Below are 27,399 nucleotides of genomic sequence, written 5' to 3'. Positions count from 1 at the left end.
CAGATACACAGGTTAATCACAGCAGTGCATCGGATGCAATGAGGGCACAATGACAGTTGTGCGGAAGAAATGACAGCTGGGAATGCTGTGGATGGGACAGAACTGTACGGTAATCGCTACACTGAAGGAAGACTATGTAGTAGGATAGCTGCACATTATGACCAGGTCACTTTTCTGTTTGTTATACTTCACTAGCAATTAGAGGTCAGTTACCAACAGGGCAAACAGCCTAACACATGCTGAAAGTTAAAAGACTGCCCAACGGCTATACAGACTAAGCTGATTAATAATGGAACCCAAACAGCCATGATTTTTAAAGTTATGTTCAGCAAATCCAGCAGGAAACTGTATAACAGATATCATAATCTCTGTCTAAAAAAGAAAAAAGTTTGAAAGTAAAAGTTCTGTTATATTAAAGGGAACACTACAAGTACCAGTGAATTATTTGTTGCTCCCAAGGACAATAAGGCAAAAAGAGTAAGAGAAGAGAGAGGCCACAGACTTCTCAATGTCTGAATTTTTTAACAAGTCCCTCCTCCATGCTTTGGAAACTCCCTGCTACCTAAGAGGAAGAAAAAGACTTCAAAACAGAGCTTTCACTAGTCATGTCCACACAATGCTCCCCACACACAATTGACCACTGTCCCAAATGACAGAAAACTACATCAAACTCCCTTTACATCAAGATGTACATTACATCTGTCATCACCAGGCTCCCATTTTGTCAAAAAGAGGATGCACTTCACCACACATATTAGTATTTATCTTTTGCTAGGCCATGCTCATAGAAAAACCAAAAGTTAAAAAAATTTAGGGCCGGCCTGGTGGCTTAGCAGTTACGTGCGCGTGCTCCGCTACTGGCAGCCCAGGTTCGGATCCCGGGCGCACACCGATGCACCACTTCTCCGGCCATGCTGAGGCCGCGTCCCACATACAGCAACTAGAAGGATGTGCAGCTATGACATACAACTATCTACTGGGGCTTTGGGGAAAAAAAGGAGGAGGATTGGCAGTGGATTTTAGTTCAGAGCCAGTCTTCCTCAGCAAAAAGAAGAGGGTTAGCATGGATGTTAGCTCAGGGCTGATCTTCCTCACACACAAAAAAAAAATTTAGTTTCTGCAAAGAAATTGAAAGGTGAAAGAAAACAACACTTCATAAGGTTCCTTAGAGCTGCATATCAAACTGACTCAGTTACATGGTTATGTTAACCAACGTTAACTTTTAAAGTTACATAATTATAAATATAAGGACTTCATGATGTAACACCAGGAGCTCTCAATATTGCCCCTTCAAGACCAGTACAAGTGTATGCTCAAGGGTAGTTAAAAAGAACTGTATTAGTGCAGAAAGCAACACCTGTCCCCTGTTAACTCTGATCGCCTTCTGTGACAGACTAATGTCCTCACAAAAGATGTCTAAGTCCCAATCCCTGGAACCTATGAACATGTTACATTACATGGATTTAAGGTTGCTAATCCACTGACCTTAAAACAGGGAAATTACTCTAGATTAGACAGGTGGCCCAATACAACCACAGGGGTCCTTAAAAGTGGAAGAGGGACGCAGAGAGCCAGTGTCAGAGTGATGTGATATGAGAAAGACTCAACTGGCCACTGCCGGCCTTGAAGGTAGAAGGGGCCAGGACCAAGGAAGCTGGGCAGCTTCTAAAAGCTGGAAAAGGCAAGAAAACAGATTCTCCCCCCGAGCCTCCGAAGGAACACAGCTCTGCTGACACCTTGATTTTAGCTCAGTGAGACCCATTTTGGACTTCTCACCTCCAGAACTGTAAGATAATAAATTTGTTTTAAGCCACTAAGTTTGTGGTAAACTGTTAGACCAGAGAAAACTAACATAGACCTTGTTTCTTGCCCATCCCCAGAACTCAGATGCCCTGTCAGACTCTAATCCCACCAACTGCTCTCTTTTCATCTGACCACTTGCTTTCTAACATCTGTTTCCAAACTAAGCTAACAACAACAACACCACCACCTCATCTTTACCACATACTCTCAAATGTAAAACTTTCAAAACTGTATAAAATCCTTCTAGGTTTAGCCATGGAGTTTAGCCTAACTCAAAATCTCAAAATTCATCAAGTAATGTAAATGCGCTTTATTCATAGAAACACAACATGAGCCTTCACTCAAAGCCTTTATCCCATTGCTTTTAGATATGGCGCTAACAATTTTACATCACAGTAAACTGGAAGTAGCAAATTTTGAGAAGATGGCTTAAAGCAACAACCATTTAGGCTGTTTCTACCCTGGGCTGATCCTCAGAGCTAACACGTAATTCACCCTGTTCACAAGGCAAGAGAGAGTTGGGTCCAAAGTCAAGCTAGTAGTACAAGTATTACTTGCCTAGAGCATCCACTCTGCTCAAATGATTCTTTTACACCAAAATAATTTACGAAAAAGAGGTATATTTGGTGCAGATAAAATCATATTATTCCTCTGGATCTAACTACCAATCTGAAGAAACTACAGCTGACAAATGAAAAACACTTTAAACAACACTACGAAGATGCAATCTAAACAATGGGAAATCTAAAAAATCTAGACAGTAGGAAACTATTAAAAAAATGACCTGATTTCTTCCGAACACACACACATGCACGCACACACACACACTCACTCAGAGCAAAAGAGCAAAATAAAGGGAGAGAATGGAGAGCAGATTAATGAATTAAAACAGAAAACAGTCTGGATATGTGATGATATTGACAAATTATTGTTAATTATCTTCAGATGCGATAACGGTTAAATGTTTTTCTGTTGGTTTGTTGGTTTATTTTTTTCTTTTTCGGTGTGGAACATTGGCCCTGAGCTAACATCCGTGCCAATCTTCCTCTATTTTGTACGTTGGTCGCCACCTCAGCATGGCTTGATGAGCGGCGCACAGGTCCGTGCCCAGGATCTAAACCCGTGAACCCTGGGCCACCAAAGTGGAGCATGCAAACTTAACAACTACAACACTGGGCCAGGCCCACGTTTATGTTTTTTTAGAGTCCTTATTTTTTAGAAATACACACTGAAATATTTAGATGAAATAGTATGTTGTCCAGGATTTACTTCAAAATAATCCAGGAACAGGTGGGTGGAGGAACGGCTGAGGATACAGAGGAAACAAGATCAGTCATGAGCTGACTGTTAGACAGAATGACAGACACAGGGAGTCAGTATACTATGCTCGCCATGAACACGCTTCAAATCTTCCATGAGGAATTCTTTTTTGAAAGTCAATTTGTTAGAAAAAAGTCCTCTGAATAAACAGAAACGAAACAGGTAATTCTGAATATCCACATTTCCAAATTTAATCACAATGTTTTTTTCAAACAGAAAACGTGATTCATAAAACATCTTTAAAAATCAGTAACCTATAATTATAATAAAAATAAAAACATTGAGAATCCTACAAATCCCCAAAAGGCAAGAATAAAGCAGATCCTGATAACTAAGATAATTTTCCACTGCTCCCCAATGTGCAACACATATATTTATATTAACAGTATAACTCTTTTCTGAAGAGATTGAGCATTATTATTTCATCTGCATTACCATGTCATGGAGGCGATGCGTATCATATCTAATTTTCAGATTAAAAAATATATGTATAGGGCCGGCCCCGTGGCTTAGTGGTTGAATGCCCACGCTCCGCTACTGGCGGCCTGGGTTCGGATCCCGGGTGCACGCACTGACACACTGCTTCTCCAGCCATGCTGAGGCCGCGTCCCACATACAGCAACTAGAAGGATGTGCAACTATGATGTACAACTATCTACTGGGGCTTTGGGGAAAAAAGTGGAGGAGGATTGGCAGTGGAGGTTAGCTCAGAGCTGGTCTTCCTCAGCAAAAAGAGGAGGATTGGCATGGATGTTAGCTCAGGGCTGATCTTCCTCACAAAAAAATAAATAAATAAAGTTTAAAAAAAAAAAAAATATGTATAAAACTTTAAGTTGCCTGACTACTGAAGGAGATACAGAGCTAACTGAGATTTCAGTTTATTATCTCCTGGTCTCGATACTAGAATACATTTCCTCTATATGAATTCTGATAAATGTCATGGCCATGCATAGAACAAACTGGCTACAATAGGATAAGCTCCATTAAGAACAAAAGCAATTCAATATCTGCTTCCAAACAACCTTTCCTCCATTCATGCCAGACTGAAGAGTAAGTGGAAAAAGAGGCAGAATGATGGAACTAATGATGTCTTGTTCCCACCAGATGGTATGGCAGCTTTGGGACACTGGTGCTCCAATTACAAGAACGCACACATGTTCACACACGCAAGCAGGCATGTGTGCTTATGTTTAAACAAGGGGAATAGAGATGACTTCATCAACATATTCACAACATGGGTAACTGGCAGCTACTGCGTGCCAGGCAATGTGCAGGGCCCTGCATACACAGAGACGCACAAGGTATGCTCTCTGCACTCAGAATGCTTGCTCTCTAATTAAGGGCAAATAAAGGGGGAGAACAGCTAGGAGCCTGCAATTAACTTGTGCAAAAGATGACAGCCCTATCTGAAGATGATAACCCAGTCCCCATTTACTGAAGGGTTCTCTTCAGTTACACGTGTCAAGGGGTATCAATCCCAATGCAAGATGTTAATTTGGTCCGTTACTTTATTGTTTTTTTTGGTTTGTTTTTTTGTGTGTGTGAGGAAGATCAGCCCTGAGCTAACATCCATGCCAATCCTCCCCTTTCTGCTGAGGAAGACTGGATCTGGGTTAACATCTGTGCCCATCTTCCTCCACTTCACATGGGACGCCGCCACAGCATGGCCTGACAAGCACATCTGTGCGTGCCCAGGACCTGAACCGGGGCCACCAGCAGCGGAGTGCATGCACTTAACCGCTACGCCACGGGGCCGGCCCCTGGTTACTTTATTGTTTTACAGGAATGTTTTACATTTCTTATTGTTTTAAGAAAAGAAAAGCAGGGGGGCTTGCCCTGTGGTGTAGTAGTTAAGTTTGCGCACCCTGCTGTGGCAGCCTGGGGTTCACGGGTTTGGATCCCGGACGCAGACCTACACACCGCTTATCAAGCAATGCTGTGGCAGGCGTCCCACATATAAAGTAGAGGAAGATGGGCATGCATGTTAGCCCAGAGCCAATCTTCCTCAACAAAAAGAGGAGGACTGGCAACGGATGTTAGTTCAGGGCTAATCTGCCTCCCCCACCCAAAAAAAAAGAAAGAAAGGCAAGTTGACAGTGATGCCCAGCCTCAGTGTCAGAATAGGCTTCCTGGTCAACACCAGCCAAAGTGAAGAGGAATCAAGTTCCACTGGTAAAACCATGTAACTTAAATGAAAACAGTCAATGGAAAGAGAGGGGAGAAGTCTGAGGCCCAGCACAGTATATACAATAAATGTTTCCTGAGTGACTGAGCGAATTTAAGCTCCAACTTTCTCCTTAAGTGGCACAGAATGAAAGGTGATAGCGAGACCCCTTGTCCCCTGCCTGTCCTCATTTTTGCTAGCTCTCAACAGTAAGATATAAAATGAGGCAGGGAGAAGGGAAGGGGTACAGCAACAGAGAGAAATGGGGAAAAGGGGTCACAAATGGATAAAGAGGGCACTAGACAATGCTAAGCCAAAAATGTGGTAAAGGAAAGCATCAGGAAGAAAATCTCAACATGTTTGTGCAAGACATAAGAGACATGAATAAAGAGAGAGAAATACCATGTTCTTTGACAGACTCTCAATACCTTAAAGATGCCAATTCTTCTTAAATTAATCTATAAATTGAACGCAATTGCAAATAAAATCCCAACACAATTTTTCATGGAACTGAACAAACTGATGTAATGAAACTAGACAAACATAAAATTCACGTGGGAGAGGAGAGTTCTAAGAAGAGCCAACTCAATTCACACTGATAATCTTTCCCTTTATGAGTTGTGCTTCATGCATCTTGACCTGTAAATACTTTCCTACTCTACGGTCATTAAGACATTCTCTTTCGAATTTGACCATATTAAAACTAAAACTTCTATCCACAAAGTGAAAAGACAAATCACACACCCGGAGAAGTCATTTACAGCACATAAAACTAACAGAGTATAGTAGAGACAATCTATAAAGATCTCCCCAACCAGCTCAAAAGAAAAACGGACAAAGAATAAGCAAGTCACAGAAGGAGGAATCCAAAAGCCAATAACACAGATGAAAACAACACAGATTTATACCACCCACCCTCTAGAATGTTTAGGGACACAGTAACTCATAAACTACAGGTGAGATTGGAGCAATCATTTTGGAGAATGACATGACAATATCTAATAAATGCACACACCCAACAATCCCACAAACTGCATTCTAAGGAAATGCTAGAGAAATTCTTGCACAGGAATATTTATCTCTTGGTAAAAGAATATTTTGTACAGCACCATTTATAATGCAGGAAAATTAGAAATATTTTAAATGTATAAAAGGGATGGATAAATAAATTCAATAAATTGTTGGGAGGAACATACACAGTGTAAAAAGAACAAATATAAAAATATATATTGGGGGCCGGCCCGGTGGCGCAAGCGGTTGAGTGCGCGCGCTTCGCTGCGGCGGCCCGGGGTTCGCTGGTTCGGATCCCGGGCGCGCACCGACCCACTGCTTGGTAAGCCATGCTGTGGCGGCGTCCCATATAAAGTGGAGGAAGATAGGCACCGATGTTAGCCCAGGGCCGTCTTCCTCAGCAAAAAAGGAGGAGGATTGGCGGATGTTAGCTCAGGGCTGATCTCCTCACAAAAAAAAAAAAAAAAAAAAAAAAAAAATATATATATATATTGGAAGGTCACACAGCAATATCATGAGAGCGGTTGCCTCTAGAAAGGAGAAGTGAGACAAAGGAACGGACGTAGGAAATTTTGTTTGTACTACTGGCTCTCTTTTATTTATATATTTATATATATATATAAATTTAAAAAGACACATCTTAATTAAAACATCTTAATTAAAAAAGACAATCTTAATATTTGTTAATTCTGGGTAGTAGGTACTTAGGTGTTCATTACATCATTGCCTGTACTTTTTTTTTAACTTAAAAAGGGGAACATCAAGAAACAGTATCCCAAATTATGTACACAAATTTTTCCAGTTAATGAAGTCCAGGAGAAAAAATTCAGTGAATTGGCTTTAACATTTAGCATCAACCCACAAGTCTAGTCAAATGCTGGAAATGAAATTAGCATATAATTCGCTTTGTGACATTTTGAGGTTGTTTATACATTAATCGTTATATAGTAAGCATTCTGTGATTTACTACTGAAAGGATCATTAGATTTTTGCAAAAATTAACATCCACAAACAGACAATACTGTAGAAAATAATTTATATCATTAATGTTATTTTCTGTTGCGTAAGTTGCTCCACCCAGAATATTTACATGCAGCAGTAACCATTACTTCCTTAAACACATAGGGTGTTTGGCTCTTAAGTGCTTACTTTAAGAATCACATTTTGAAGTAAATAATTGTTTTTAAATTATCCTATAAAGATACAAAAAGCAAAACAGAATTTCTACAGCACAAATTAAATCTTCTAAAGTTCATGATGTATGGAAGTTAAAATTTTACCTCTCCTTAACAAAAAGAAGAGAGAGATTAACTTTTCCAATAATCTTCAACCTCAAAATTTTGTGGAAAATGGGAAAATCATAGGTCTAGGAATCAGAGGTAGCACGATCAAATACCTTCGCAACGAAGTAACTATGTAATCTTAAGAAATTCCCTTCATCCCATCAATATTTACTAAATGCAAACTGCGTGCTAAGCAATGAGGAATGTGCTAGGCAACTAAAGAACCTTCTCAATAAACCATTTATAATTCTTCCTGGAATAAATTTCTAGTGTCACGTTTAGCTCTTCCAGTGCAGCAGTATCACCTACAGTCTCATGCTCAGGGGCACGCTTTTGGTACCTTTCTTTCCTCAGATGGCCTTGGACATATATTCATACACAGGAACGAAAATGAGCACAGTCCACTCCAGGGGAAAAGACAAGTCAACACAGACCACTACTGCACAGGACCTCTTCAATGACCTTTAAGTTAGGTACAAAAACACCTAAAGGACAGATTCACCACATGGAGGAAGAGGCCAAGGAAGGCTTCATAAGGTAACACCAACTAACGGTTTATCATTTAAATAATTTCCCAGACAGATGAAGGGATCAGGCAAAGAGTATTCTAAGCCAAGGGAACCTGATGTACAAGAGCACAGAGACGAGTTTGTAAATGGTGCATTTGGAGAATGATAAGAAATGTAATGAATGTTACGACCCTATAAGAGACAAGCAGGAGGAGCAAGACAGAAAGCTCAAAGGGTCCTTAACAATACAAATGGCTTACCTTGCTCACTTCCTGGGCACTCATCACCTTCTACTTTCTGTACTCTAACAGTCGTTTAAATCACGCCTCCATTATTAAACTTGAGCCACCTGGGCACAGAGATGGTGTCCGTGCCCTTCACAGCATTTACCAAAGTTGTTTCACTCAGGAAACATCTATCTGCGCACTACATGCAAAGAACTACAGCAGCATAAAGATACATAAGACACAGTCCTTGTCCCTGGCTTAACCTCTCCAGGCTTCAGTTCTCCCACCGGAGAAATGAACAAGCTGAGCCAAATGATGGATGAAACTCTTTTCCAGCTCTGACATTCTAAGAGTCTAAAACTCAAAGCAGGAACATAGGTATCAGACACCAAAAATAAACTGTGACTGATGGAGCAAAAACCACAAGAAAGAGTGAATTAAACGAGAAGGAGTAAAGGCAGAGGCCAGAGCAGACCAAGGGGCAGTGATAAGGGGCTGGTCAAGGCCATCTGAGGAAAGGAAGGTAGGGACAGAACGCCTGCCCCTAATCACCACACCGTACATGATACTGACGCACTGGGAGAGCTAGACGTAACACTACAAATTCATTCCAAGAATTACAAGAGGTTTATTAAGAACGTTCTCCAATCTAGCAATTGTTGGAAGAATCTGCCATCTAGTGGCTTAAAACTCCTTAAAGCTGAGGAAGGAAGTTAGAAATAATAGAGCAAGAAACTCTTACATATACTCTCTCTAATGACCAATGGGCTTGCAGCATACAACAAGGAAGAAAAAAATAAAAGGAAAGAAAAAAGAAAACTACACATCCCAAAATTAAAAAATGCTTAAGACCATGCCTGGCAAATAAGGACTCAAGAAAATGTTACCTACTACTTCACAGCTAGAAGTCATTCTTCTCTTGGGATAATTGAAATGTTCCCAATTTTAATTCATCTTAGTATATCTTAAACATTCTTTACTACAAAAATCTTACTAGCTCAATATTTTAAATTCTGCTTATCTTTATTTATTAGATAAAGAGCTTATAAGAAGAAAACATACAAAATCGTGACTCTTTACATCAATGGTTCTCAAATATAAGTATGCATCAGGATCACTTAGAGGACTTGTAAAAACAGATTGCTGGGCCCCTCCTCCAGAGGTCTTACTCAGGAGGTCCAGAGTGGAGTCCAAGAATCTGCATTTCTCACAGCCTCTCCCAGTGATTCTGATGCTGCTGGTATAGAGACCATACTTTAAGAATGCATAGCTTTACACTAAGCTTGAATCTATAATCTGAGCTCTGGAGAATGCTCAGATTTCACTATATAGTTCATTATAGTGAAATTAGGAAGCACTATTTGGCCAACACATGCTTAAGGATGATCACAGAAAAGGGATTATATTGAGTGGTTAGTTGTTAAAGACAAAACATGAGAATTTTTCTTGGACGGAAAAAGCACTAGTAGAAGACTGCTTAGTTCAGTAAAAAATATCATTTCATTTTCCTGGCAATTTGATAACTGGGCATTTAATGTGTTTAAAATTGAGTGGTAGCTGGCTATAAAGCCCTTAAAATACAATTCATAATTTAGAATCAAGAGGTATAGGAAAATCTATAAAGTTCAATTTTTCTTATTTTACACCTTCCATATAGAATTGGACCCACACTCAGGTAGATTGATGATTGGATGGCATAGAATAGAGGTCAGCAAACATTTTCTGTAACGGGCCAGAAAATAAATATTTTAGGCTCTATGGGCCATATGATCTCATTCATAACTACTTGTTTCTGTCAAAGTGCAAAAAGGCACAGATAATATGTAAAAAAAAAAGAATGTGGCTATGTTCTAATAAAACTTTATTTATGGACACCAAAATGTGAATTTCATTAATTTCCATGGGTCATAAAATATTCTTCTTTTGATTTTTTCTTTCAAACATTTAAAAAAATGTAAAACCCATTCTTGGCTCACCAGTCATAAAAAAACAGGCCTGATTTGGCCCACAGGCCATAGTTTGCCAACCGCTGGTACAGAGAAAAGCTTACTGAGCGTGGGTATCAGAAGACATGAGTTTACCACTTAACAGTCATGCCACCTTAGAAAAGTTTCTTAACCTCTAGGAAGCTTCAGTTTCTCCATCAACACAAGACCAGTTACGATACCACCTTAGAGAACTGTGAAGGCTGGGATTCAGTATGTACAAGTACTGGTAATCAGTAAAGGCTCTATAAAGTTAACTTTCTCTATTATAGTCTTAACTTCAATTCAAGTCAATTCAATATCTATTTAGGGAGTGCCTGAAGTTTGCAAGGCACTGTGCTAGCAGTGTAAGAAATACTGTATAAGGAAAGTGTCTCTCCTGCCTCAAGAAATTTACAGTCTTGTGGGTTAGTAAGACTGTAATTTCACCTAAGAAAAGTTTGAAAAAACTTGTTTTTGGGCCTTCCATCCATTCAGTTGTTCAACCTGAGCTCTTAAATTTTAATTCTTTCAAAGTCGGGCTTTCATTCATTTACTCAACAAATATTTACTGAGCACCCTAGGTGCCAGACCCTGTTCTAAGTGCTGAAGATAGAGCTACAAATAACACAGATAAAGTTCCTACCCTCATGAGGTTTACATTCCAGTGCATCAATATTGCTTTTTTCCTTTTTTATATGTTTTGGAAAAGCCAAATAAATGTTAACAATTGAACCAAAATTTACTGACAGATATTCCATGCAAAAGCACAGCAACGAGCACTGATGGTACAGAGCTAAGACAGGGTGCCATGAGGCCACAGCCTAATAAATTACTACCTGTTGAACAAAATGAATGTATTCTTTCTTACCAACATAAAGATAGAGTCTAAAGGGTCAGCCCAACCTTATTATATAGCAGATAAACCGATGGAAAAAAAACCAAGAAGGACATTCCATGCAGAGGAAAAAACAAGAAGCACAAAGACTTTACAGAACAAAGACATTTTGAGAAATGCAATAATTTACACATGTCTAGAGTTATCCAGAGGAGGGGTTAGCAAACTACAGCTCCTGGACCAAATATGGCCCATCTCCTATTTTTGTAAATAAAGCTTTACTGACACACAGTCACACTCCTTCATTTACATATTGTCTATGGCTGCTTTCATACTACAACGGAAGAGCTGAGTAGTTACAGAGACCATCTGGCCCTTTACAGAGAAAGTATACCGATTGTTGGTCTACAGCAAAGAAACATGAGGGGGTGTGAAAAGGGGCTAGAGAGGTTAAAGGCCCAACTATAAAAGGTCTCTAATACTGAACTAAGGAGTTACATCTCTATCCCAATGGCTAAGGAAATTAGAGAAGGATTTTTAATAGATAATCAGGCTTGCATTTTAAGACCTGTATTCCTTGCTGGAAATATATTAGAAAACAAATTAAACGAGGATCAGACAGGAAACAGGGAACACACTTGATAATAAATTGGATAAGAAGTGATAAGTGTCTGAACTATAAGGATGGCAGTAGAAACGGAGAGGAGGAAATAGATTTGAGATATAGTAGAGAAGAATAATCAAGTCTCAAAGATTCATAAGAATGAGTTAAGAGAGTTATCTAAGGTGAATCTCAGACTTTGGCCTGGTGGAAATGCTATATATAAAGATTCAGGAATACAGAGGAAAATGCAGGTTTGGAGGTAAAAAAAAAATGATTAATACAGTTAGAATATAATGAGTATGAGGTACTTGTGAGCTATCCAAGAAAAGATGTTCTGTAGGCAGGTGGATAAAATAGCTCTGTGGCCCAGGAGTGACTTACAGGATACAGATTTGGCAGATATCACATATGTATTTAAGTGGTTAAATGAGTTTGGTTAAGGTTGCCTATAAAAAATATATACAGCAGGAAAGGAAAAAAATGGCCAAAGAATTCCACTAAAAATCTACTAAAATTGATCAGGTTCAGCAAAGTTGTAGGATACAAGATCAATATACATAAATCAGTTGTATTTCTATATACTAGCAATGAACACTCTGGAAAAAAAAAAATTAAGGCAGGAAGTATTCCCCAAACTTCAGACACTAGTGTACCTCTTTCAAATGATTTTTGGCATACAAAAACTATTATTCATAACATCTTTTTATTTATTCATTTATTTAAAGTCAACATGATTTTCTTTTTAATTTAGCTTTGTCATAATCACTACTCTGCGACATTATGGATTTTTTACACAAATTAAAATTAAATTAAAAAGATTAATGCATGTACTACCTAGAACCATCACACATATACCTGCCACACTTTTGGGAGAGACAGGAAGTGGAATAAAAAGTAACACCAGAAATGGAGTAATTTCTGGGCTGCCAAGATGACAGTGATAACCCCTAACTGTCATATGGGGTACAAAATGACAGACACAGGTTTTGGAAGGGCAGATGCTCTTGAATAAATGTGCTCTTATGGATTGAGTGCATGCCCCTGCTACTTGCCGCAGGTCAAACTAGAGAGTACAGGAGTGTTGGCAGTAGTGCATATGTGGGGGTTTTAATATATGTATACACACATTCTTTAGCTAATATATATATAAAAAACAAATACATCAATTACAAGTTTGTGGAAAGTAGAATTTGAATATAAAAGTTCTATTGGCAAAAGGTAAATAAATGAGGTGAAGTCTTAATTTACTCGACGAGGGCAATCCTTTCACAATGTATACGTATATCAAATCATCATGTTATACACTTTAAATATCTTACAATTTTATTTGTCAACTATACCTCCGGATTTTGGCCATTCTAATAGGTGTGTAGGGGTATTTCATTGTTTTGATTTGCATTTCCCTGATGACATATGACGTGGAACATCTTTTCATAAGCTTATTTGCCACGTGTACATCTTCTTTGGTGAGGTGTTTGTTAAGGTCTTTGGCCCATTTGTTAATCGGGTTGTTTGTTTTCTCACTGTTGAGTTTTAAGAGTTCTTTGCATATTTTGGGTTACAGTCCTTTATCACATGTGACACATGTGTCTTTTGCAAATATTTTCTCCCAGTTTGTGGCTTATCTTCACATTCTATTGACATTGTCTTTTGCAGAGGAGAAGTTTTTAATTTTAAAGAAGTCCAGCTTATCAATTGTTTCTTTCACAGATCATGTCTTTGGCATTGTATCTATAAAGTCATCACTATACCCAAGGTCATGCAGGTTTTCTATGTAATCTTCTACGAGTTTTATAGTTTTGTGTTTTACATTTAAGTCTGTGATCCATTTTGAGTTAATATTTGTAAAGGGTGTAAGGTCTTATCTAGATTTTGTTTTGCTTGTGGATGTCCAGTTGCTCCAATGGTATTTGTTGAAAAGACGATCTTTGCTCCATTGTATTGCCTTTGCTCCTTTGTCAAAGATCAGTTGACTATATTTATGTGGGTTTGTTTGTGTTTTTTTTAAACTGGGACTTTTTTTTTTTTTTTTTGTGAGGAAGATCAGCCCTGAGCTAACATCCATGCTAATCCTCCTCTTTTTGCTGAGGAAGACCGGCTCTGAGCTAACATCTATTGCCAATCCTCCTCCTTTTTTTTTTCCCCCCCAAAGCCCAGTGGATAGTTGTATGCCATAGTTGCACATCCTTCTAACTGCTGTATGTGGGACGCGGCCTCAGCATGGCTGGAGAAGCGGTGCGTCGGTGCACGCCCGGGATCCAAACCCAGGCTGCCAGTAGCGGAGCGCGTGCACTTAACCGCTAAGCCACGGGGCCGACCCACATGTGGGGGTATTTTTAGATCAATCTTTTGAGCTTGGTTAGTTCCTGAGGGTGATAATACTCCCTGCAAGTTAACAAATTCTGTTTTCTGAGTCTAGGAAGCCAGACTATGGACTAAGGTAAAGAAACACTAAGTTATGGAAAACTATTTATCTGTGAGTATCAAATCTTGGTGCATGAACTTGTTTTTTACTCACTTTTGTCAACCTTACACCCTGCCAATGCCTTAAAGTTTGACTGGCATGTAGTAGGCGTCCGAGAGAGAATAAACACATACACACGCCCCACATGGCTAGACAAGAGAAGAAAAACACCCAGCTCTGCTACTTCTATACCTGTGTCATATACCAGTCAGCTCCTGATGGGCTCAGATTTGGCCCCACAGCACTTATCAATCCAGTGCTCTAGGCAACCACAACCAAGAGAAGGGAGGTGGCATGTAAAACAAAATTTACTCCTATCCCTCATTAGGGCAACTTCAAAGGCAAAGACATCTTATTCATTTTATTTAATCTCCCAGAGCCTTAGCACAAGGGTTCTCAAGGTGGGGGCAGGGGGCAGGGGCTGGCAGAGGGGAATCAGAATCCCCTACAGAGCCCTTTAACAAAACAGATGCTAGGATCCCATCCCACACCTACCTGATCAAGCCTTTGAGAGTAGAGCCTAGGTATGCACATTTAAAAAAATCCTCAATAGGTGACTCTGTTGTCCATACCTTGCTAAAACCATTAGCCTAGCAAAGAGAATGTCACTAAAAATACTAATGAATAAATTAATTTAGATTTCTTAAATGTTCTTGCCCCTGGTTCCTTCCCTCAACCCACAGCTGATACCAATGATCATCAACTAAAGACTTAATTCCCTCCCAATCCTTAGGGTGGATTTAAGCAACTTCACTGCAAAAGCACAATACATTCAGCATCCACCTATCTGGTCCATTCCACATCTACCTTGTATCCTGATTTCAGAACTGCCCAGGTTCTGAAACCAAACTCTCACCTTCCTATTCTAATACCAGTAGTTTAACTTTTGAAGTCCTTCTCAAACTTGTTCTCCCAGGAAAAAAAGTCTTGTCTTTGAACCCTAGCTCCCTTCTCTGTTGAACCCTGCTAACTGTTGCCTTCCAGGTATCCTTGACAGTGGTCTTTCCAGGATGCCTGCTACCAAACTCCCCACCACAATTTTCCTCTGTTAAATGCTACCTAGTAGTCTATACTAGACCTCCTTAGTACCGGAGCAGCTTGCTAAAACACCATGCACGGTCTGTGCCCAGTGCAGCACCAGCAAAGTGTGGTCCAGAAAGAATGTCTTGTCCTAAGGTTACAGAGCTAATAAGTAGCACAACCAAGAAAAGAATTCAGATCTGTCTCCTAATCCAGTACACATTCGATTACAACAAAAATATAATTTTTTTAAATTTTCTATTTGTCTATAAAACATAATTAAGCATTATTCCTTCACTCCTATAAAATAAGCTAAAGATAACTCAATAGTCTTCTTTCAGCTCTCTACCCCAAGAGGGATCCACAACAGTAGCACCACTCTAAACATAAGAAGAAATTCAATCTGGCCCAAGTTACTTCTTAAAATAGCATTTCCATAAATCTATGCAGAGGGATTGTGGAGTAGTCCTTATAACCAGGAGAAAAAAAACAAGTATGACCAAAGTACAAAAACATCTTCCTTAAGATTAATGAAATTCACTGACATATAAAGTTATCATATGAAGTTAAACTACAACCAAAACACTGAAAGAAAAAGAGAGAAAGAGAGATTGATTGGTTGATTGCTTGATTTACCAGCTGAACAGATTGAAAAATTTATAAAGGTCTTAAAAGTGCATTTAAATGTAACTGCAACATAATGAGAAGTAGCTCCTCCTATCAAAGAATCTCCAAAAATAGGAGTGATGGATAGATCAAAACTGACTTCCAAATAATTTTTTTTTTCAATACTAGGCAAAAAAAAGGTCAAGCTTATAAAGCATTGTCTTGTACTTAAAAGACAGACAGCTAGAGGCTGCTAAGGACCAAGATACTTCTGAATCACACATGTCTCTCTATCCATAACATATTCTGGATGAAAACAGATCACAGGATGTAGCCATGACTCTCCACTTCCCTGCCTCCCCAGAAACAAAGGCCTGTGAAACCAAAAAAATAAGTCTGTGAAGCTCAGCAAGTCCCTTAATTCACACCTAAGGGCTGTCACCTCTACTAAGACAATGCAGCTTTCTCTACAGACAACAGTACCTCTTCATTTCTCTTCAAAAAACCAACCTGATCTTACAGAAAGAAGAATTTTCTCACGCCGGAGGAACAAGAAATTGAGAGGCAAAATGAAAAACTCCTTAATATGAGGTCAATTCGATTAGTGACATTCATACTTCCCAGGTACAAGGCTGCACACTGATCTCTCAAATGCCAATAGCCCCTATATTATCAAAGGCCAAATGCCCTCTCACTGCAGTGGAGATAATCAGCAATGATCATGACTATAGTACTCATTCCTTTTCTAGAAGCAATTCTTCATAAAATTATTAATCTTATCTAGTTAGGGTTTATGAAAAATTTCTTAATGCAATTTATACCTTACTGCTCCTCCAGCTGCCAACATCTTTTCACATATCAATGCCCTGATTCTCACAGAATACATATGACCTTAGGAACCAGGGAGAAAGACGGGCAATTTCATGGCAATGTAAGGGCTGTGAAAGTCCACCGATTAGCTTCCAAAAGCATATCATAAGTCTAGATGGAACTTACACCTCATAGGAGGAGAACAAAATTTGCCCATGCCCTTGGGTAAACGTTTAAGGTAGGAAACTCTCAACACTATCTTCTCCACCAGATCAGATTTAAACCTTTGTGGGACCAAGCTACACTTCCCTAAGCAAGGGTGATGTATTAAGAAGAGATTGTGGCCCCTCTGCATACCCTACTGTACCCCTTCCCACTCCACGCCCAAGACTGTCTGCCTTCCATTTTGTGCCAGTGAAGTTATCATCATGTCACCTTAGAGCTCACTCATACAACAAACATTTCTGATTCCCCCCTAAGTACTAGCTATTTATTTGGAATACTCCCTTTATCCGATGAGTATAAAGGACTCATATATTTAAAAAACTTAAGGTTTTGTTTAAGGAAAACCAGAAACTCACATGAGATGACCAAATCAGTATGTATACATGAAGCACAGCCCTTTAACATTTCAGCATGCAATTACTTAAAGGTATTCCTCCCCTAAAATGAACAGCTTTCTAAAGATAATGTCCTATTCCATCTTCTGAGCCTTCTCCAGAGTAGTAGCAGTCCCTATCAGTGCATGCTTAGGAGAATGCAATTACCTAACTACTCTTCAGCCAGAGTAGTTTGTAATCTGATTGTAATCTACTTGAAGGCAAGTAGACACCATAGTTTATTATTCCCTGTAAATGCTGTCTCAAGTTCTTTCTGCAGTATCTGTATTTGGCCTAAAGTACAGCTGACTAAGAGAAAAAAAAAATTTTTTTAATCAGCCAAATGCTTGGATTCCCCCTTTGTACAACCATAACATACATTATTAATCAATCGTGGTTCTTCCCCATAGACTGTATGAAACATGAGTGCCTTTCTTAACATAAACCTCAGTATCTTTCTCAACATAAAGATAAAAGTGTTCAAATGAAAGCCTGTTTAAAGGGTCTTTACTTCTTTCTATTCATTCCCTTATTTATTACCGTTTTACTGAGGTATGATTTACATTCTATAAAACACACAGGCATGAGAGATCTTTAGGAGTAATGGAAATATTCTAAAACTGATTGTAGTAGTGGTTGCACAACTCTATACATTTACTAAAAATCATTGAATTATACAGTTAAAATCGGTATCAAAGACTCATCAAGGATTCTGAGCACGGGTGGCTTCTCAAAAGAGCCCAAGAAAGAACACATTTTCTATCTTTTGTCTTTGTTGAGATGTAAATTAGGGTCTAGAAGAAGTTATCTTCAAACACTAATTATCTTTGTGTAGTTATCAAGGAACTGTTGGAGATTCAAAGTTGAATAAATTAGATTTTGCTTGTAGAAATTTACAGTGAAAGTAGGAAGAAAACCTTAAAAAAACTGCTATATACTGTTGAAAGCAGTAGTGTCATTTAAAAATATATAAAACAGATAAAGTCTTGTATTTGAACTTAATTCACATTAAGTGAGTGCTCCTTTTGTGAATACATGACTCTCAAAATAGACTATACACTCCTAGAAGGCAGGCACTACATCTGAATGTCCACCACCCACCGAGCACAGTAGCCACCTGTACTAAAAGTTTAATGCCATCCTCTCTAAGAATGCAGAGGAGGCAAGAGATTCCTCTTAGCTGGAATCAGGGTACAATCAAAGCCAAAATTAACAGAACAAAGAGAATACTAAGAACAGAAAAGAGAAGGGAAGGAAGTATTGAGGTAGGTATAGGAAGAGGAGAATGGAATATGGCATAGTCTGGGGAGCACAAAATACATTCATTAGGCTGTGAGTCAGGATATGTGAAAAAGAAAACAGTCAAAATCAGCAAATCCATAGAGCTTATCCCAAAACTTCTCAATTAATTTTTGTTTCATATTACCCAAAATACCACCTCGATTTCTCCAACAGCCCTCACAGCATCACGCAAAACAATGAATTTCATAAACCCCTGAGTTTGTACATTACCAATTTATCCCAACTACACTCTGGCTGATTTATTTCACATTCATAAAATCCTTGCGGATGATAAATATCACAGGCTCACATTACTAGAGTAACTGAAAATAAATAAAAATGTGATGAATATATCAGCTTCTTTCATTTAAAAAAGACCACACGATGAACAATACAAACAACCTAGCAACATTATTGTCATGCACAACAGAGCATTTACACATACACTTTGCCTTATAACAATTCTCATTCAGAAACCTTAATGCAGTCATCCATCTCCAAGTTGACTGCTATCAAGAATTGTATATGACTGCAGAACCAAGAAGAGGCCCTCCTTCTGTGGCTTGACAATATATTTAACTTTCCAAAATTTTTACTTAGAGACCACTCCCAAAAAAATACCTTCATTTGCTTAGATCCAAGGCCAAAAACTGAAAGCCTTAAGAGTAATAAATGTAGTCTGCCTTATGACAAATTGTTATCATGTAATAACTATTTAATGCATAATAATTTCAAACCTATGGTCCCAAGTGAACCCCACTCACCCTCTTGAAATACTGCTAGGAAAAAAGAAATCAAATATTGACCTTTGTAACAAATCAAGATAAAGGAGTAGTCAGCAAAGGATTAAAATATAAAATACACTTCTTTTAAAAGGGGCAAGAAAAATAAAACAGAGAAAAGTAGGTGACAGACAAGAAAACAAAACAGAAGAGAAGAAAAAAGGCAGAGAAAAATGAAAAGAAAGAAACATAACAAATGTTCTTCTCCACTCAGGAAATGAGAATTACTTATCCAACGAGCCCACAGAGGGAGAGGTATCAATCAACAACAAAGCTCTTAGACTAGATGCTCTGGCTTTTACAAAGACGTACACGACACATTCTTTGCCTTCAAGTTTCTGACATTCTAACTGGAGATATAGGATCTATTCTTCAAAATAGGAAAAAAAAGTAATAAAATGTGATATATATATATATATATATAAGTAGTGTCCAAAATGTGGCACAAACACAGAATAACAATTTTACATAAAAAACAAAATCAAATTAAATAAACCAAAAAAAAGGCCTTAAAAGAACAAAGAGCAAAACCTTGCTTAAATATAATGAAATATTTTGATTTAAGAAAATGTCTATAATTTACAGCTCATACAATTACATTTAATTTTATAAAATGGAAAGACCTCTAACTTTCCATGTGATCATTCAACTACATTCAAAATAAAACAAAGGTCTATTATCATTTCAGATTGTTTATTGTATTTAGCATATTATTTCCCAATTTTTAAATTTTTTTAATTGACTAGACTTGAAACTGATTTTCAAATTTCTTAAGCATATACGAACTGACTCTTCAAAGCAGGAGTCACACAAATCAAAAGGAAGAAATTAATAGTATTACATTTACTCACTCCTATCATTTCCTGAATACCTATGATGTATTTAACCCTCAAAAGAACTAGTGGCTCACTGAATACTCATTTCAACTCCCTTTTCTCCCTTCTTAAGAGAGATTCTTAAAATAACTAGAGAACTTCTAGAAATGAGAAATATAACAACTGAAACAAGAAACACAATGACTAGTTTAAAAAAGAGATGAGGCACAGAAGAATTATTAAAACAGAAAATATATCAGAAAAAATTAACCACAACACAGATTTTTTTTCTAAATAGGATCATATATATCATTAATTCATTGTATTTATAATAGATCTCAAAAGTGCTTCAAACTACTTTCTTCACTAAATATATATATTTATATAGAAAAAATTAAAATAATCTTTTTCTTCTCTTTTCCAACAAAAACAAATGGGAAAAAAGAGAGAATGAGAAAATTAAATGTGTCCAGGAGATTCCACATCTAGATAACAGACATTCCATAGAGAAAAGAGAAGGGAGGAAACAACTGAAGGAGTAATTCAATGAGTTTTCCCAAAAGTGAATATTCAAATTGAAGGGCCAACACTGCAGATATTAAAAAAAAAACTACTCCAAGACATAAAATGGTCAAATTTGAGAAGACTGGGGAAAAATAAAATAAAATCTTAGCTTCCAGAGAGAAAGGGGACAAAAAAATAGAGAAAAAAAGAAAAATGTGTTTTATACTACAGTGATATTAGAATTCTCAAGACCAACACTAGAAGCTAGAAGACAATGGAGCAATACCTTCAAAATTCTAAAGGAAAACTATTTCCAGCCTACAATTCTAGCCAGCCAAATTATCAATTAAGCATGAAGATGGAATAAAGCCATTTTCAGACATACAAGGCCTCAAAAAAACACAGTTCCCATGTACTCTTCCTCAGGACGTTACAGAAGTTCACCAAAACAGTGAAATAAACCAAAAAGAAAAATAAACTTGGGATTCAGGAAACAGATGATGCAACAAAAGAGAACTATAAAAGCAATCCTCAGGAAGATGGTGAAGCGAAATTCCAAGAAAATAGCTACACAGCAGGTGCAAATCCAAACTGGAGCACGTCAGAAAGTTCTGAAAAATACTTCTTCAAGAAGATGCAGCTTACAGAATACTTAATGTACATGACGTACTAAAAGGAGATTTACACTAATGGGGGTGAGTTTAGGGTTAAATCTATAGTAAGTAATTATATTTAAAAACTTCACAAACTTTAAAAATGGGTTTATTAACCAGAAGAATAAATATATACAGGTAGGAAGTTACCACGTAGGGCTTACATAGCCCACAAAGCCCCTGTATGACTAGCACTCACCATTATGTCTTTGACATCAGCTGATGACTCTGCTCCTCAGTCTGCTTCAGCCAAACTGGCCTCCTTGCTATTTCTAGAAAATGACCAGTACACTCCCAACTCATTTTGCTTTGGCTGTTGCCTCTTCATAAAACACTCTCATCCCAGATATCAAAATAACTAACACCCTCACCTCATACAGGTCTTTGTGCAAATGTCACCTTCTCAATGGGGGTAACCTGGCTACCCTACTTAAAATTACAAACGCACACCCTACTGTCCCACCCTGCCACTCTCTGTCCTCCATCCTCTGATCATTTTTTTCCTATAGCACTTATCAGTTCCTCAAATACTTTATGTTCATTGTTTGTTGTCTGTTACCCTCTCCGGAAGTAAGCTCCATAAGGAAGATAAATCACAAGCACCTGGAACAGTACATGGCACAGAGCAGGAAATGAATAAATGTTGAGTGAATGAAGGCGTGAATAAATGACTGAATAAATAAATAACAATGGAAAAGCAATCATGCAATACTACAGAAGCTTCTTGTCTCACTCGTGAACAGCATCTACGTAACCATAATAATATTCATCCTATAAAATTATAATATAAACTAACACAAGAACAAGAGAAGGCTATGTATGTATGTATGGTGGATTGGATAAGAAACCCAAATAAATACCCATCTTCCATAAAGGGACATCAATAGGTAATGCGTAAAATGGGAAATCAAGAAGTAACAACATAAGCATTTTATTTATATGTAAGAAAACAGCCAAAGGAATCAACTAAAATAGCTTAAAGTGGTTATCTTTGGAAAGCAAGAAATTGGGTGGTGAAGTCAGTTTTTCGAACTATTTAACACTTGAAACTACGTGCAGATGTGACTCCTAAAAGGTAAATTATAAGGGAAAAAAAGACAAGTCACATGCTGGGAGAAGATACTCCTCATGCATATAATCAACCCAGGATTAATACCCAGATCACATAAAGAATGTCAAGACCAAACACCCAATAAATGTAAAAAATGATATAAAAAAGCATTTCATAGATGAGGAAGCATGAATGGCCAATAACATGAAAAACTGCTCAACCTCATCAATAATCAGGGAGATGCAAATTAAAACCACAATGAGATATTCTTTTACACCTACCAGATCAGCAAATATTTAAAAGTCTAACATCATTAAGAGTGCTAATAAAGAATGTGAAACAACAGAAACTTTCATATACTATTGACGGGTCTGTAAATTGGTAGAACCACTCTGGAAAACATTTGATTTGCATTACCTAGTAAAGTTGAAGATGTACTTACCCGACTATTCAGCAATTCCACTCCTAGTTATATATGCTACAGAAATTCCTGGACAATGTGTCAGAGGAATGCACAATACTTTTTGTCAGAGTACTATTTTTATAACCAAAAAAACTGGAAACAAACCAAATTTTCACCTACAGGAGAATGAATAAATACGCTGCAATATACTCATAAAATGAAATATCCTAATAGTAGTTAAAAATGAGTGACCTAGAGAAACGTGCATCAAAAAGCAAGTCTCAAAACAAAACTTATGTGTCTTTTATGTGATTCCATTTATATAAAGTAAAACAGAAAACTAAATATGAGTAAGTGGTAAAACTAGAAAGAAAGCAAGAGGACAATAAACACACAATTCAGGACAGTGGTTTCTCTGTCTCTAGGGGACAGAGAGCATGGGATCAGGAAAGAGCACAAAGGGGACTTCAGTGGGTGGGGGGGGTGGTATGGTGTGGGTGTGTGTTCTTTTATACTATAAAAATTTCATAACAACAAAATTATGTACCAAAAACAAGGACAGACCTATGACTGAATAGAATAGAAAACTTGCATACATTTTCAATCAAAAAGATTTAAGTACACTGAGGGTCAGAGAGTTTAAGGACTTGCCAACAGGCACAGACAGAGTAAGAGTCAAAATTCAGAACTCAAGCTAGGTTTGTCTAACTCACAATTTGATATCCTTCCCATTTAGAGAACCAAAAAGGTAGCTTGGCTAACTTATAAAACATGTGTAAATTTCATTCTCAAATAACAAAATTAAAGGGGAGAAATCACTGGGAGTAGAAGATGCTCAAAGTTCCAAGTAACCCTCAATGTAGATGGCAAATACCTGGAGAAGTGGCATATATGAAGAATGGGATATAGCTGTAGAAAGCAATTGTGCAGAAATCTATGCAACTCTAACTTGCAAAAAAGGAAAGTAACTACCACCGAGGCCCCTCTATGCAAGGGCACTTTATATGGAATATTTTATGAGTTCTCTCAACAATGCTAGAAGTTAGGTATCATACTCAATTTACAGATGAGAAAAATAAGATTCAGAGAGTTAAGAGAGAAGAAATTCTTCAATGAATATTCCCAGTACCCCATCTGGCTCAGGGAAGTTCAGTCAGCCAGACAGATGAGCAGGAATATACAGAAGATGACTACAGTGATATCACAGGTATTTAAGATAACTATGCACAAGAGGAGGAAATGAAGAAGCCAAAATAAAAATCAGAAAGGACAATTTCTTCTCTCTGAAACTGTGGCAAGATTTCTACATTCACCTAATACTCCACTAAATATGAGAACGAATGGATGCTTACCTGTGACCAGGATGGTAAATAGCTGTGTTGATTCCATGAGGATAATGACTACTGAAGCTGAAACAGTGACTCTCTTGATAGCTCTGATTTGTTCCAACACTAAATTTAAGAAGGTAAATAAGAAATAAATACTATTAAACGAAAGTGAGATGCCACTAAATACCCACTAAAATGTCTATAATTAAAAAGACAAACACCACCAAATATTGCTGAGGATGGGGGCTGACCCAGTGGCGCAAGCTGTTAAGTGGGTGCACTTCACTTCGGCAGCCCAGTGTCTGCAGGTTCGGATGCTGGGAGCGCACCGATGCACTGCTTGTCAAGCCATGCTGTGACAGTGTTCCATATAAAGTAGAGGAAGATGGGCACAGATGTTAGCTGAGGGTCAATCTTCCTCAGCCAAAAAAAAAAGAGGAGGATTGGCATCAGATGTTAGCTCAGGGCTGATCTTCCTCACCAAAAAAAAAAAAAGTGTTGCTGAGGATGTAAAACCACCAGAACTCTGATGCATTATTAGAAGGAATCTGAATGATATAACCACTTTGGAAAAAGGTCTGGCAGTTTCTTATAAAAATAAACTATATCTACCCTATGACTCAGCAATTCCACGCAAAGATACTGACCCAAGAGAAATGAAAATGTATATCCATAAAGACTTGTACAAGAATGGTCATAGCAACTTTATTCACAGTACCTCAAAACTGGAGACTTAGAGGTCCATCAATAGAAGAATGGATAGACAAATCATGAGTGTTATGGACTGAAGGTTTGTGATCCCCATGGATTGAATGTTTGTTGGCCCCCCCCAAATTCATGTTAAAACCCTAATGCCAATGTGATGGTATTAGGAGGTGGCGTCTTTGGGAGATATTAGGTCATAAAGATGGAGCCCTCACGAATGGGATTAGTGCCCTTATAAGAAAAGGCCAAAGAGCTGGCTAGCTCTCTTTCCAACATATAAGGATATAAGAAGTTGGCAGTGTGCAACCCAGAAGAGGGCTCTCACCAGAACCTGACCACGCTGGCACCCTAATCTCCAACTTCCAGCTTCCAGAACTGTGAGAAACAAATTTCTGTTGTTGATAAACCACTTAGTTTATTATAGTTGTTATAGCAACCCAAAGTAAGACACATGAGATATTCATATAATGCAGTATTAATCAGCAATAAAAAGGAATAAATTACTAATACATGTAAAAATATGGATGAATCTCAAAATATGCTGAATGAAAGAAGACTTAGACAGAAGAGCACATACTATATGAGTCCATTAATGTCAATTACTAGAACAGGTAAAACTAATCTGTGATGGAAAAAAAATGATAGTAGTTGCTCTGGGGGTGAGTGTGGACAGAGATGTACTGGGAAGAGGCATGAGGGAACTTTCCAGAATGATGGTCATGTTCTGTATCCTGATAGGGGTTTGAATTGCACAAGTGTATGTAATTTGTCATAACTCACTGGCTAATATACTTAAGACCTGTGCATTTCGTTGTATGCAAATTTTATCTCAAAAGAAAGAAAACTATAATCAAATAACGAATTTTACTTAATGATATGCATGCTAAAGTATTTAAGTACTGACACAAATATATTAAAAATAAGATTGATTAATGGCTGGATAAAGGAAAGGACAGAAATGTGATATAGCAATTATAGTAAAAAGCTAATTATAGAATTTAAGTTGAGGTATATGAGTGTTCACTATACAATTCTTTCAACCTTTCTAACATATTTGCAATTTTTCATAATAAAATGCTGAAATAAAAAAAAGAAACACCAAAATCTGACACTAATCCAGAGAAATAAACATTATTTCAAATAGGACTTCCCAAATAAAGTATATTCTTACCTTACAAGGTAACTTCTAAGTTCTCCTCGGTAATTGATAACCAAGAGTTCTGCAGACCACTGCGCACTTGCTTTATACTCTAAAAATATCAGCCCAGCAATGGCACAGCTCAAATCACCTGCTAAACTAGACGCCTGTAGAAGAGGGAGAGATTGAGTTACTGAAAAGATACTAGATAGAAGTTATTGTAGGTATAGGTAACTGGAGGATGTCCGAGACGCTGGCCTTGCCAGGTGCACTTTAAATAAAATAGCCCTGGAATTAATCTGTATCCTGAAGAATCAGGCAAGCCATGATTAGCTCTTCTTAATGCAGCTACTAGAAAATTTTAAATTACACACGTGATCGCATATATAGGTCACATATCTATTAGACAGTGCTAGTCGAGAAAACAGTAATCTAAACCTCTTTAGTTTGGTTCTCCAGGACTTCCATAATATGAGCTCAATGCACGATTTTTCAAGTTTCTCCACTCGTTATCTCTGAACAAAAATTATTCTCTACATCATTGGTTCTCATCCCTAGCTTCTCATCAGAATCAGCTGAAAAACTTGAAACAATATTAATGCCCAGGGCCCACTCAGATCGATTAAGTCAGACTCTCTGTGGGTGGAGCCTGGGCAATCCAGTAATTTGCTTTGCTTTTGTTTTTCTTTTCTTTATAAAGCTTCTCGGGTGACTCTAAGATGCAGCCAGAACCAGTGTTCTACCTACTCCTATATGTTGTTCATTTGAGGAAGGAGGAGGCGAAGTAAAAAGCAGTGGATTTCTAAAAGAGACACTAACTGGATTGCCACTGGAAAAGTCATTTTACTCCCTCTCAATTACAGTTCTCTAAACTATAAAATGAGTCTACCCGAAAATCTACCCAATCTACTCAAAGGGTGTGGTGAATATTAAATAAGAATATATATCAGTCATTAATAAATTATAAAGCACTGCACAAATACAAGTTATTACTACCATTCATTTTTTTCTCCACTCTCTCTAATTTCTAACCCCTTCAGGGTAACAAATTCTAACTGCTCTTGAAGCTACTCCTCTTGTGACAGCCCCACTGACTTCTTTCCCTCACTGGAACTTTATAACAGCTTTCTGTACCTCTATTTAGTACTCACTACCATGTTTTAATAATGGTGGATTAACATCTGGATAGTGCACCATAAAATACAAAGAATAACTATTTCACATACAGATCTCTAGATTCTGATCATCTTAAGTTCACAACTTATTATTCTGATTTATATTTATATTTCCTCGCTCGTCACATTCATTCATTCAGGTACCTATACATGAAAGGCAGTCAAAAAACTACATTATCAGTTTAAGTATGCACATACCGGGGTAATAACAAAGAGTTCACTTCCCATGAGATCAAACACCCTCACAGTTCCTGTGCTTTCAGCATAGGCCAGCAGGGTACAATCATAACTCCACGCGACACGCCTCCACTGGGGTTTTGGGTCTTTTGGAACTAGAATGAA

At 37.8% G+C, this 27,399-nt stretch overlaps 1 protein-coding gene across 1 annotated transcript in view; it reads right to left on the bottom strand.

The window, feature by feature from the left end:
- The window catches only part of NBAS (NBAS subunit of NRZ tethering complex), a 328,999-nt gene that overhangs the window by 277,754 nt on the left and 23,846 nt on the right, over positions 1 to 27,399 (bottom strand). Inside the window, exons 7-9 of the mRNA XM_058551762.1 lie at positions 27,256 to 27,389; positions 25,916 to 26,049; positions 24,064 to 24,162 (exon numbers count right to left, since the gene is read on the bottom strand). Of these exons, the coding sequence (XP_058407745.1) occupies positions 24,064 to 24,162; positions 25,916 to 26,049; positions 27,256 to 27,389 (367 nt within the window). The remainder of the gene's footprint in view (positions 1 to 24,063; positions 24,163 to 25,915; positions 26,050 to 27,255; positions 27,390 to 27,399) is intronic.

This window comes from Diceros bicornis, chromosome 12, assembly GCF_020826845.1.
Source record: "Diceros bicornis minor isolate mBicDic1 chromosome 12, mDicBic1.mat.cur, whole genome shotgun sequence".
In the NCBI taxonomy this organism is placed as follows: Eukaryota; Metazoa; Chordata; class Mammalia; order Perissodactyla; family Rhinocerotidae; genus Diceros; species Diceros bicornis.
The sequence above is the reverse complement of the archived record's forward strand: the minus strand, read 5'-3'. Positions and strand labels throughout refer to the sequence as shown.